General features: G+C 40.0%; 1 protein-coding gene across 1 annotated transcript in view; it reads right to left on the bottom strand.

The window, feature by feature from the left end:
* The window catches only part of POLN (DNA polymerase nu), a 227,947-nt gene that overhangs the window by 146,975 nt on the left and 67,415 nt on the right, over positions 1-13,557 (bottom strand). Inside the window, exons 12-13 of the mRNA XM_039539378.1 lie at positions 12,630-12,713; positions 11,587-11,676 (exon numbers count right to left, since the gene is read on the bottom strand). Coding sequence (XP_039395312.1) covers positions 11,587-11,676; positions 12,630-12,713 — 174 coding nt within the window. The remainder of the gene's footprint in view (positions 1-11,586; positions 11,677-12,629; positions 12,714-13,557) is intronic.

The raw sequence follows: 13,557 nt of genomic DNA, 5'->3' as shown, positions 1-13,557 counted from the left end.
TAACTTTTGAAAATTCACAAGCAGTCCAAGTCCCAAAAGAGAGAATAGTTAGAAACATATGAATCAAAGAAGGTCAGCAGTCTATAAAACCCACCAACTAAAGGTTACCTCAGAGAAAAATTAGATGTCCAACCTGCATTTTTCTTTTGAAAGTATGGAGAGAAACACTAGCTGCAATGCAGATCTCTTCATACGCAGCTCTATTTTTTCTTGCTAATGAAGTGGAAACAGATCTGGTAGAATGTGCTTAAATATGAGGGAGTAGCTTTTCTACCTTTCTTATAAGACTCCACAAGTGTTGCCAAGACACATGAGATGATTATTGCTTTTGAAACTTTGAGACTTTTGCTCTCGCCAGTGTTTTCAACTTAACAAAGTATCTGTTTTTTCTGGAAGACTTCCTTGTGTCCAAAAAGAATGTAATGACTTGTCAAACTAACAAGAAAATCAATAAGGTAGTAGTCATTGGTTCAAAGGGCAGTTCCATTAGTTGACCCAAAATTTACTTCAGTTTCCAATCGGCCACACAGATTTTGATTGACAAATGAAGCTTTAAGATCCAACTTGTGAACCTAAAAATATGAAAGTGTGAAAACAAACTTCCTTTACCAGAAAATAGAGGGAACTTAACACAGCCACATGGACATGAAAGTGTTGAAATTAAGATATTTAATGAATGTGCCAAATAAGAAGGAAAAAACAGGTTTTGACTGACACCATAAGGGCCTGTAATGTGGGCTGTCTGACCTAGTGGCTGGAGCCAGGAGTAGTGTCAGAGTTGTTGAAAAGCCAAGGGTCAAAGCCAGAAGTCCCATCAAGGGTCAAGCCGGTGTCAGAGTCAGCAACAGGGGTCAAGGTGAGGAAATAGGAACCAGGCATGGTAGGCAGTTGGAACAGGGATGAGGCATGGTAGTTATCAGGAACAAGGAGCATTCAACAGGGATGAGTTTTCATGAAAAATATGCACATGGATGCATTTCATGCTGGGGCCCTGTTTCTTTGTATCACTCCAATGGCTACATCAGAAGAGTCAGCCTCAAGGACAAAGGGTTGGTTAAGATCAGGGGAGACCAGCACTAGGGCACATGGAAAAGCTATGTTCAGGTGTTCAAAGGCCTGATGGGTCTCTAGTGACCAGTGAAAACTTGCACATTTGTGGAGGATGACAGTTATAGAGGCTGTGACCTTTGAAAGTTTGGAATAAACTGTAAAACTTGCAAACCCCATGAACCTCTGGAGGTCTTGGATGCTCCAGGGTTCAGCCCAATCCTGAAATGCAGATACCTTCTGAAGGTCCATCCGTAGTCCGCCTTCTGACAGTATGAACCCCAAAAATTCAACGGATGATTGGTCAAATACTGACTTTTCCAGTTTTCCATATAACCCGTGCTGGAACAATCACATTCACACTTCATGGACATTGTGGTCATGGCTTGCTTGACTACTGGAATAGATTAGAATATCATTAACTATGCCAACACAAACTGGTCTAGAATATCTTGAAATATGTCACTGATCAGGTGCTGGAAAGTGGCAGGAGAACTGATAAGTCCAAAGGGCATTATCGAATACTCAAAGTGTCTATAACTTGTTCTAAAGGCTATCTTCCATTTGTCCCCTGCCCTGATTTGAACTAGATTATATGCTCCACTAATGTACAGTTTAGCAAACACCTGTACTCAGTCCAGGAGCTCTGGGATTAACAGTAAGGTGTACCAATTTCATATAGTTATTTGGTTCAGTGCCCTGTAGTCTACATAGAGTTTCAGAGAGCTGTCTTTTTTCTTAACAAAAAGCTCTGGGATGCCTGCGGGGGAGGTAGAGCAGCGGATAAAGCCTTTAGCTAGGTTTTCCTGGAGCTAATCCCTTAATATTGCTAGTTCTGATTCAGACATAGAATATATACATGCAAACTGAATGTTGGCTCCGAGATTAAAGTCGACAGGACAATTATAAACATGATGCAGGGAGAGTGAGTCTGCATTCTGTTGTTCAAAGACATTGTGGTAGTGCTGGTATTTCATAGGAAGATGTGGTCCATCATGCAGGGATGGAGTTTTTAGGTCCAAGACGGAACTTCCAGGTTAGCATAATTTTGAGATGTCTTCCTGATGGTAGCCAGCTTCGGGTCCCTGACTGGGTGTGGAGTTAGTTTCTTCCCTATCATCAGCTTAGCAAGGGTTTTGACAGGACACTTGGATACTACATGTCCTGGACTCCATAATAGAAGCAGAGGTTCTCCTGTCTTCTGCATTCTCATTCATATGGGGATAGGCAGGGTCATCCAATGTCAGTTGGTATGGGCTTGATTGAGGCTGAGCTCACTTGGGCCTGAGGACTGACTTTTCGGTGAGTGAAGGAGGTAGGTAGGCTCATCAACCTATGTTCCAGTTGCTGTTCATGCAGCCTGGTGTCTATCTGGATACACAGGCCCAGCAAGGCCTCTAAATGGGGGGGGGGGAGGCGGGAAATCCACCGATGCCAGCTTGTTTTTTAGTTCTTTGCAAAGGGCAAGCTGAAATGGATGGAGGAGTTCAGCATCATTCCAGGCATCATCTATGACCTAATGTCTGAACTGGGTGACATAGGAAAGGGCTGATCCCAGGATTTGCTGGAGCTTTTGTAAGACAGTCTCTGCTATGCAAGCTTTGTAAGGGTCATCAAAAATACTGGTGTTTAACAGTACCAAGGGAGCTAATACTGGCATCAAGAAGCAGAGTAAATTCTTCACTGCTGCAAATGCCTTTGTGTGACTCTCTGTATCTCGGGGGAACACCCAGCATAACCCCATGTTCATCCTTGTAAAATGATTGTGTGGTGTCCAATGCAAAGTCTGTCATGTTGGGTGTCTTTGGAAGGCTCATGACTCTGGACTTTGGGTCTGAGAAAGAGCTGGCACAATCCATATACCAGGTTGTTATATAAAATGCACATGGATTTTAACCCTTCAGTTGTTATAGTGATGTTATAGTAATTGTTGTTACAGTAATGTTATAGGTTGTAATTTCATGTATATAGTTATGAGGCTGAAAATGTGTCTTCATGACTTAAAATAAGTCCAGGCAAAAACTCTCTAAGAGTATCTCATCAAGGCATGTATGGGACAAACCCAGCCCAGCCTCACAGGAACAAAGGATGCTGGCCTAGGCAGCAACAAAAGGATCTGTTGGACTCTCGCATAAGCCACCCTCCTTCCTTTGGTCAGTTTGGGACTGTGATGTGGTAATGCTCACCTGACTCTGAAGGGGGGAGGGAAAAGCCAAGAGGGAAGAAAGAACATGATAAAAGGGAGAGATGTTTGCCAAGCTCTTCCTCTCTCTTCCACCTACATCTACAGAAACCATTACCAGCAAGTGACTGAAGTGCTGATCAAAGGGGAGAGCCTGAAGAGCAACCAGCCAGTCTGTGGTGAGACGCATCTAAGTCTGTAAGGGCACTGAAAGTGTTAAGATCAGCTTAGAATGCGTTTTGCTTTTATTTCATTTGACCAAATCTGACTTATGTTTTGACTTATAATCACTTAAAATCTATCTTTGTAGTTAATAAATCTGTTTGTTTATTCTACCTGAAGCAGTGCATTTGGTTTGAAGCGTGTCAGAGACTCCCCTTGGGATAACAAGCCTGGTACATATCAATTTATTTGTTAAATTGACAAACTCATATAAGCTTGCAGCATCCAACGGGCATAACTGGACACTGCAAGACGGAGGTTCCCAGGATTGTGTCTGAAACCAGAGATATTGGCCAGTGTCATTCAGTTGCACAATCCAAGGAGCAGCTTACATGCTAGAAGCTGTGTGTGAACAGCCCAGGAGTGGGGATTTTCACAGCAGAGCAGGGTAAGGCTGGCTCCCAGAGTAAAGGATTGGAGTGACCTAGCAGATCACTGGTCCAGATAATACCTTCAGGGAATGTCACACTCTGGCATAGTTGGCACTGAGATCATATTTGGTCGATACATTGATGCTGAAGTTGACAGTGTAGTTTCTGGAACCAGACTCAACGGTGCCCATTCTGACACTAGAGTCAATGAGTGATGCTGTCTTAGGCATTAATTTGGAGGAGGAATGCTTGTTTCTCTCTTGCACTCTAGTCAACTCCCTTTCCCCTTGCTTTACAGAGTTTGGGGGTGGAGATCTTCCTCTGGTCAAATCTGGCATCAGTCCTTTGTATATGCCTCCAAGCACTTGAAACAACTGCTGTGCAGGTTCCTCACAGGCATAGGCTTTGAGCAGGAAGCACATGGTTTGAAGCCTAGTGATCAGGGCATGATTCGGTACTGGCAACAGAACCCCAAAATGGGGAAAAACAATATAAGCAAAATGTTTAAACTACTAAAACTTACTAACTACAGTAACAACTAACTATAACTAGACTATGTACATAAAGTTTGAGAGAAAACTGCTCTAGCAATTGACAGGCGTTCCAATGACTGTTACAGGTAGTAAGAAAAAAGCTATCAGGGACTGGAGGTGGTTCTGCCCTTTATACCTGCATGCAGCGCTGTGCAGCAGCAGAAGTGCTTGAGCTACCCAAGAGACACTGATGAGGGAAAAAGTTTCCCACGACTGTGCACTGGGCAGAGACACCAAGAGCAGAATGCACATGTGCAACCACTCAAAGAAGAATCTGTTCTCCATGTCTCATAGTATATGACTAAAGAAACATCCAATGAAATTGAAAGGTGGCAAAACCAAAATTGATAAAAGGAAATAGTATCTCTGTCATAACTATGAAGGGAAGGGTAACAGCCCTCCTGTGTACAATACTATAAAATCCCTCCTGGCCAGAGGCACCAAAATCCTTTTACCTGTAAAGGGTTAAGAAGCTCAGGTAACCTGGCTGACACCTGACCCAAAGGACCAATAAGGGGACAAGATACTTTCAAATCTTGGTGGGGGGAAGGCTTGTGTTTGTGTGTTCTTTGTTTTGGGGTTGTTCGCTCTTGGGACTAAGAGGGACCAGACATCAATCCATGCTCTCCAAATCTTCTGAACTAGTTTCTCATGTTTCAAACTTGTAAGTAACAGCCAGGCAAGGCGTGTTAGTTTTATCTTTGTTTTCTCAACTTGTAAATGTTCCTTTTTGCTGAGAGGAATTTACCTCTGTTTGCTGTAACTTTGAACCTAAGGCTAGAGGGGGTTCCTCTGGGTTCTTTAAATCTAATTACCCTGTAAAGTTATTTTCCATCCTGATTTTACAGAGATAATTTTTACCTTTCTTTCTTTAATTAAAAGCCTTCTTTTTAAGAACCTGATTAATTTTTCCTTGTTTTAAGATCCAAGGGTTTGGATCGGTGTTCACCGGGGAACTGGTGGAGGAGTCTCTCAAGGCTACCCAGGGAAGGGTTATAGTACTTGTGAGGGAGATATTCTTGGGGCGGGGGGGGGGGATGGGGAGAGAGGTAGACAGAGTTTCCCAAATAATTCTTAAATAATTTGGGTGGTGGCAGCAAAACCAGATCTAAACTGCAAATTAAGCTTAAAGGTTCTCATGCAGGTCCCCACATCTGTACCCTAAAGTTCAGAGTGGGGAAGGAACCTTGACAATTTCACATAACACTTAGACTGCAGAACTCATTACCAAAGACTCGTTGTTGAGGACAAGAACTAAACAAAATTCAAAGAGGGATTGGGACATTTATACAGATAAGAACATCCAGATTTATTATAGTTAATGCTAACTATAAGAGTATGTTAGTAAAGGAGATGAAACTTCATGTTTTAGGGTTTACACCAATTTCTAACTATTATGGATTAGATTACACCTGCAGGGGGGCTGATTGCCTCATACCTGCCTATCGTGAGGTTTATCACACCTTCCTCTAAAGCATACTGTGCTGGTAACTGTTGGAGGAAGAATACTGGATTAGATGGACCATGGATCTAATCCAGTATGATAATTCCTATGTTCCTATGACACAAAAGACATAGGTTTTTCCATGGCTTTATCTCCCAGACTCTGAATCAGAAGTAGTCCACATTTTTGTTGTTGACTGATACAGAAAACTCTGTCTGTGGTATTCCCTAATCTGGAATACAAACTGCTGCAAATTGTTGTTCAGTTCTCATTTCCTTGGAGACAGTTCTGAATGTTGAGTTTCCCCATGAATATATTCACAAGCTGAAAGTACTACACTTAAACTTTTCACTCAATTAAATGTCCAAAAGGCTTCCATTCTCAACTGACAGTTTAGGGTGCTACTTTGTTACATAAGCTTCAGCTGTGCAACTGTCACTCAGAGTGGAGAGACAAGGTGGATAAGGTAGTATCTTTTATTGGCCCAACTTCTTTTGGTGAAAGAGACAAGCTTTTGTGCTTACACAGAGCTCTTCTTCCGGTCTGAGAAACTAACTCAGAATGGAAGTGGCAGTTGCGAGGGTCACTAGGCATCTTACGGCTTATCCCTTATCCACAGCGCTCCTCTTGTATTCTAGAGAGGAACCATTTTTCCTAACAGGAAAGTGTACCCACGTGCCACAAATTGGCCAGGCAGGCTTTCATAGTGATCCTGACTTCAGGAATTTCAGATGGAGATTTCCCTTGGTCAGGTTTCTATATCTGCTCCATTTCATGAACTGAAGGACTGAATAGGTGAAGTGATCCCACACTGACAGAACAAACAGGTGAAAAGGCCACATGTAAAGAATCGCTCACTTAACCATATCTAAACAGGAGTCAAACTGTATATGAATCCTAGGAGACCAAGGGCCTATCAAATTGTTGTAGTTGGATCTCAGTAGGGTCTGAAGTAGCTGCTTGATGTTTGTTGCTCTAAGAGAAGCAAGACACTCTCTTAGAATGAGCAGAGCCTAGCCCTAAGGTGTCAAATCTTGTGAATGGGATAAAAGAATCTCATCCTAACTGTTCACAAACTCATGTTGTCAAAGAATCTCTCTCTCCTTGAGCCCAAAATCACCTTCTCTCTGCACTGAGATCTGATGGAGAGATCATACAAGTGGTGAAAAATGCAGATACCTCGTCTCTGAAGGAGGCAATAATCATCCCCCAAAAAGGTTGACAAAGATTCTTGGAGCTGATGAAAGGCCAAAGAAACAGGTGAAAAATAGGGCTGTCAAAAGATTTTAAAAATTAATTGCAATTAATCGCACAGTTAACAATAACAGAATACCATTTAAATATGTTTGGATGTTTTCTACATTTTCAAATATATTGATTTCAATTACCACACAGAATACAAAGTGTACAATGCTCACTTTATATTTATGTTTTATTACAAATATTTGCATTGTAAAAAACAAAAGAAAGAGTATTTTTCAATTCAGCTAATACAAATACTGTAGTGCAATCTTTTTATCATGAAAGTTGAATTTACAAATGTAAAATTATGCATATAAAAACTGCATCAAAAATTAAAACAATGTAAAACTTTAGACCTACAAGTCCACTCAGTGCTACTTCTTGTTCAGAGAATCGCTCAGACAAACAAGTTTGTTTACACATTTGAAGGAGATAATACTGCCCACTTCTTGTTTATAATGTCACCTGAAAGTGAGAAAAGGCGTTCACATATCTGGCATTGCAAGAAGCGCTAAAGATTCATATGTCCCTTTATGCTTCAACTACCATTCCAAAGGACATGCCGATGATGGGTTCTGCTCGATAATAATCCGAAGCAGTGCGGACTGACGGACATTAATTTTCATCATCTGAGTCAGATGCCACCAGCAGAAGGTTGATTTTCTTTTTTGGTGATTTGGGTTCTGTAGTTTCCGCATTGGAGTGTTGCTCTTTTAAGACTTTTGAAAGCATGGCCCACACCTCGTCCCTCTCAGATTTTAGAAGGTACTTCAGATACTTAAACCTTGGGTTGAGTGCTGTAGCTATCTTTAGAAATCTCACATTGGTACCTTCTTTGCATTTTGTCAAATCTGTAGTGAAAGTGTTCTTAAAACAAACAACATGTGCTGGGTCATCATCTGAGACTCCTATAACATGAAATATATGGCAGAATGTGGGTAAAACAGCAGGAGACAGACAATTCTCCCCCACGGAGTTCAGTCACAAATTTAATTAACTCATTATTTTTTTTAATGAGCATCATCAGCATGGAAGCATGTCCTCTAGAATGGTGGCCGAAGTATGAAGGGGCATATGAATGTTTAGCATATCTGGCATGTAAATACTCATAGACTTTGAGGTCAGAAGAGACCATTATGATAATCTAGTCTGACCTCCTGCACAACGCAGGCCACACAATCTCACCCATCCACTCCTGTAGCAAACCCTTAGCCTATGTCTGAGTTATTGAAGTCCTCAAATTGTAGTTTGAAGACCTCAAGCTGCAGAGAATACCTTGCAACTCTGGCTACAAAAGTGCCATGTGAATGCCTGTTATCACTTTCAGGTGACATTATAAATAAGAAGTGGGGCAGCATTATCTCCCGTAAATATAAACAAACTTGTTTGTCTTAGCAATTGGCTGAACAAGAAGTAGGACTGAGTGGACTTGTAGGCTCAAGTTTTACATTGTTTTGTTTTTGAGTGCAGTTATGTAACAAACAAAAAATCTACATTTGTAAGTTACATTTTCACAATAAAGAGATTGCAGTACAGTACCTGTATTACGAACTGAAAAATATAATTTCTCTTTTCAGAGTAGCAGCCATGTTATTCTGTATCCGCAAAAAGAACAGGAGTACTTGTGGCACCTTAGAGACTAATAAATTTATTTCAGCATGAGCTTTCGTGGTCTTCGGTTACAGTGCAAATATTTGTAATAAAAAATAATACAAGGTGAGTACTGTACTCTTTGTACTCTGTGTTGTAATTGAAATCAATATATCTGAAAATGTAGAAAAATATAAAAAATATTTATTACATTTCTATTGATATTCTATTGTTTAACAGTGTAATTAAAACTGAGTAATTAATTTTTTAAATTGCGATTAATTTTTTTGAGTTAATCGCATGAGTTAACTGCGATTAATTGACAGACCTAGTGAAAAGGCCTCATGTAAAGAGGGCTGTACATAAAAAAAAAAATGGTGATTCCTATTCCAGCCACAGGCATCAAATGTCATCCCACAGAGCTGTTCACTTAGCAGGGCTGAACGTTTGTGCCATATTCAGAGAGGGACCAACAAAAGCTGCTGCCCCACTAATGAAATAGCCGCCGCTAATAGTTCAGCCTGTATATCTTGCAGCTGGAGGAAGACACTGGAAGAAAGGTGATGAACAAGTTGAACTTGCCGACTCCTAAATGGTCCACCATTGTGGTTGATCAGTCTGTGTCTTCCGAGGTGGAAGTATGAAGAGAGATGACAGAAAAAGCGGGAAACAGACTGTCTCCAAGATCCGAGTCTGATGGTCTCTCATCAAACCAGGCAGAGACAGTAGAGTGAGGTGCTTCTACCAAATGGAGGCAAAACCAGGGGCGTCTCTAGCTTTTTTGCCGCCCCAGGCAAAGCAGGAAGGCTGCCTTCAGCGGCGCGCCTGCGGGAGGTCCCCGGTCCTGCAGATTCAGCGGTTTGCCTGCGAGAGATCCGCCGGTCCCGTGTCTTCGTTGTACCCACTGCCCAACTGCTGCCAAATCCACAGGACCGGCGGACCTCCTGCAGGCAAGCCGCTGAAGGCTGTCTGACTGCTGCCCTCGCAGGGACCGGCAGGGCGCCCTCTGCGGCTTGCCGACACAGGCACGCGCTTGGAGCGCTGATGCCTGGAGCCACCGCTGGGCAAAACATTGACCTTTTGGCACAGTTCCAAGCCATCTATCTACATTACCTCTACATCTATCTATAGGGAGCACTTTAGTGCCAAAATCTCTCCAGTGAACTGCCTCCATGAGTGCCTGTGAGTATTTTACCTAGTAGTCTGTTCCAATGCCTGTCCCTAGGAATAAATATTTTTAAAAAGCAAGGAGGGAATCCTGAAATATACCTAGGCAGCACACTACCAAGTTCAAGAGAGTCCCTTCTACAGGCGAGAAAACACCTGCCATTAGGTCTATCTTTCTGGCAATACCAAGGTAAGGTTCTGGGGAATTCTAAGAGCTTCATAGCCAAAAAGCTAGAGAATACTCCATTATCCCTGAAAAACTCTGTAGTAGCTAAACAGAATTATAATCAGAATATTTTCTATATTAAGCCTGCAAATACCAGGAGCAACTGAGTTCTTCACTAGCCTTTTTATTCTTGATAAACAGAATCTACATTGGACAAAAATTCTCTTTAATTTCTGGCACAAGAAAACTAAAATGAGATCATGACGATTCAGAAAGTGAAGAAAAATGATTAAGCAGATGACTAGTCCACTGATGCAACAATCAATAAATTGTATTCCTATAAACTCTCACTATCATTACTGAAAAAAACCAAGGATGAAAACCATCAATGCAATAACAGGCCCCCAAGGTTATACGCCTGTAAAATGAGAGCATTAAACAGTTGTGCATGGTTTCTTATGTACGATATTTATTTGTAATAAACTGTCAAACAACTTTCTACTTATTTTTTAAAATGTAATTTACTGTGTTTCTCATTTTTGCTACACTTTTTTCCTGTTCCTGAGTTCACTTTTTCTTATCTTTCCTCTAATAGATTTTGATGTAATTTTTCCTTACCATCTCTTTCTATCCAGTTAGTCTTCTCTCTTTCTTGCACTGCACTGTGTGCTCTACCTGAGCCTCTATCATTTGATTTTTTTTCATAGTTTCAACTGATAATATCTATGTTTATTTTAAAGCATTTTTTCTGTTTTATCAATTTAAATTTTCACAGTTGCAGGAAATTAAGGAGGGATAAGAAAAGGGGAGATCAGGATTGTTTAATAACAATAGATGTTGAGATGTTAAAGCTTCATAACTATTATAAAAACAAATTAACATCACGTGTCAAAATATATAAAGCAAATCCTTAAATCAAACTAAGTTCACAAGCAGCATTTTTTTTACTTTGACTATATGTAAATTTCTATTATCGATGGAAATATTTTTTCGTTTGTTTGTGTGTGGATGTTGTAATTGATGTTTACCAACATTTACTGAATAAATTCTAATCCTTCCAAGCCTGTCTATATTTTGTCTTTCCAACTTCATTCCATTAAATAGCTCTCTACTATGTCATTTTTCCGAGTTATGCCATCATATTTTCTCACCTTCTCAGCCTTTCATGCATACAGTTACCCAAATGTACCAAACACGTCATAGCCATAGAACTAAACTAAGACAAGGGACCCCAATGTCCAGAGGCAATTCCCAAGAATACTTACTGGTAGTCAGCAGAAAGCTGCCTGGAAAGCTGGCTGCCAGCTCTCCTCCTGATTTCCAGATATTAAACTGCATCAAAAGACAGCTAGAAATACACTAAACTTTCTTAATGTTACTTTTCCTTACATTATTGCTATAGAAGCCACAGGGATGTTATTTGATCATGAATAGCAGTGAGGTCATCCATAAGCCAGCTCTCTCCATCATATGAAAAATTTTGAGAATTTCTGAACTAAGTAAATCGGACTGTAAATTTGAATCAAGTTTAAAACTTAAAAACAACAAATAAATACTTACGAATTTATTATGCTAACAAATTCTAAACTAGGTATATGTTTAAAAAACCTTTCAGTTCTCACCACAACTTCAGAAGTGGATTGAAGATGCTGCATCTCAGTTCTGGGAACTTTCTCACACAGCATATGGAGCTTTAGTTTTTCGAACAATACCTATATTAACAAAAATTATATATTTCAAGGTGATGGAAATGTTTGAAAATTGAAACATAATGGAGCATTACTATTATGCATCTGGCTTTAAACTCTATAGAAAACAAAAAGCATACTTTATCAAAGAGGGAACAAAATGGGGAAAAATTGTTAGATATTTGTTAAATAGTTGTATTTATCAAAAGCAAACAGGATTCTTCTTTAATTTTAAAGATGCCTAAAACAGATGAGTCAAATGCATTGCTATTGCCATGACCTGGGTGAAACCTTGTTATGGGTTGAGTTAAAACCCCATTGAGACTGACAAATGTGAACTCACCCTTCAGTTAACATGACAGAAAGCATAAGCCCCCACCTAAGACAAATGGTGCGTGGTGAACCTGCATAGGAACTTTCAGCTGAATATTTTTTTGGGGTGTGTGGTTGTGCATGTGTGTGTGAAGGCAGATCACACAGAAACAGAGAACAGGCAAGACCCAGAGGGAGAGGGAAAGACAAGAAAGCCAGTTTGGAGGTTGGGAGCATGGTGTGATGCTGGAAAAAGCTAGTGAAAGAGCTTTTGGATCTGGTGTTGGCCAACGAGGCCTAGGGACTTAAGCTAAGAAATTGCTCCTTTTGTTCTTGGTTCCTTCTGCATTCGGAGACACAGGATTTCATACATTCCTTGTTAAAAAAATAAACAAGACTTCATCAAAGAAAATACCAGACTCCATCAATTTCTTCTTCCAGCTGGAAAATCCCCAGGGCCCCAACTTTGCTCAGGTCAAAAAGGGGCAACGCTATGTTTGTGAGAAAGCTGATGACATATCCTCCACCATCATCATAAAATGATATAACTAGTACAATAAGGACAAGATTTTCAAAGTTTTGAGCATTGCTGCTTCATAATCCCTCTCCGTTAATAATATTTTTAGTGTTAATAATTTAAAGAAAAGTAGCAATCTAAACAGTACCTCTCTCAGCTGACTACTGCTGGTCAATAGGAATTGTTGTCCAGCAGCTCGATGGGCTTCCTGCTCAAGCTCTTTCAATCGCAACTATAAAAATTGGTACATCATAATTATTCCACTTGCACTACTTTGTTCAATTTACAGTTACAGTCTAATTTAACAAGCATTCAGGACTATTTTTACTTACTTGCAATTTGATCACTGTATGTGTCACCATTGTTGGCTATCTATGTTTAGTTTATCATAATTATTAATGATTTGGAAAGGGGCTGAGTAATATTTAGTGACTAGCAAAATTTGCAGTGGACCAAGTTATTTAGGTTAGTCAGGACCAGAAAGGACTGTGAAGAACTTTAGAGATCTACACCGTCTAGGTGAATGGGAAACATGATGGCAAATGAAGTTCAGTGTTGATAAATGCAAAGGAATGCACGTTGGAGGGAAAAATTAAAACTACTCATGCACTTTACAAATTTCTAAATTAATTTATCAACTCAGGAAAGGGACCTGGGCATTATTATGTGGACTGCTCAGTGAAGACCTCTGCTGAATGTGCGGTTGCAGTCAAAAAAGTAAACAAGATTTTAGGATGCATAAGAAATGAGATGGAGAATAATACAGAAAATATTACAATTCTATTATATGAATCAATGGTGTGGCCGAATTCACAATACTCTGTTGCAGCATTTATCACCTCATCTGAAAAAGGATATTACAGAATTAGAACATGCTCACAGAAGGGCAATAAGAATGATCAATGTAATGGAAAAACTATCATATGAAGAAATTGAAAAAAAAATGGAATTGTTTACCTTAGAAAGAAGACAAATGGGAGGGGATGAGATAAAGTATATGAAATAATGAATATTATAAAGAAGGTAGATCAGGAACTTCTCTTCTCTTTCTCATTGCCTTGCAACACAAGAACAAG

The sequence above is a fragment of the Mauremys reevesii genome, linkage group 5, assembly GCF_016161935.1.
Source record: "Mauremys reevesii isolate NIE-2019 linkage group 5, ASM1616193v1, whole genome shotgun sequence".
NCBI lineage: Eukaryota > Metazoa > Chordata > Testudines > Geoemydidae > Mauremys > Mauremys reevesii.
Note: the sequence above shows the minus strand (reverse complement) of the source record. Positions and strands in the feature narration are given on the sequence as shown.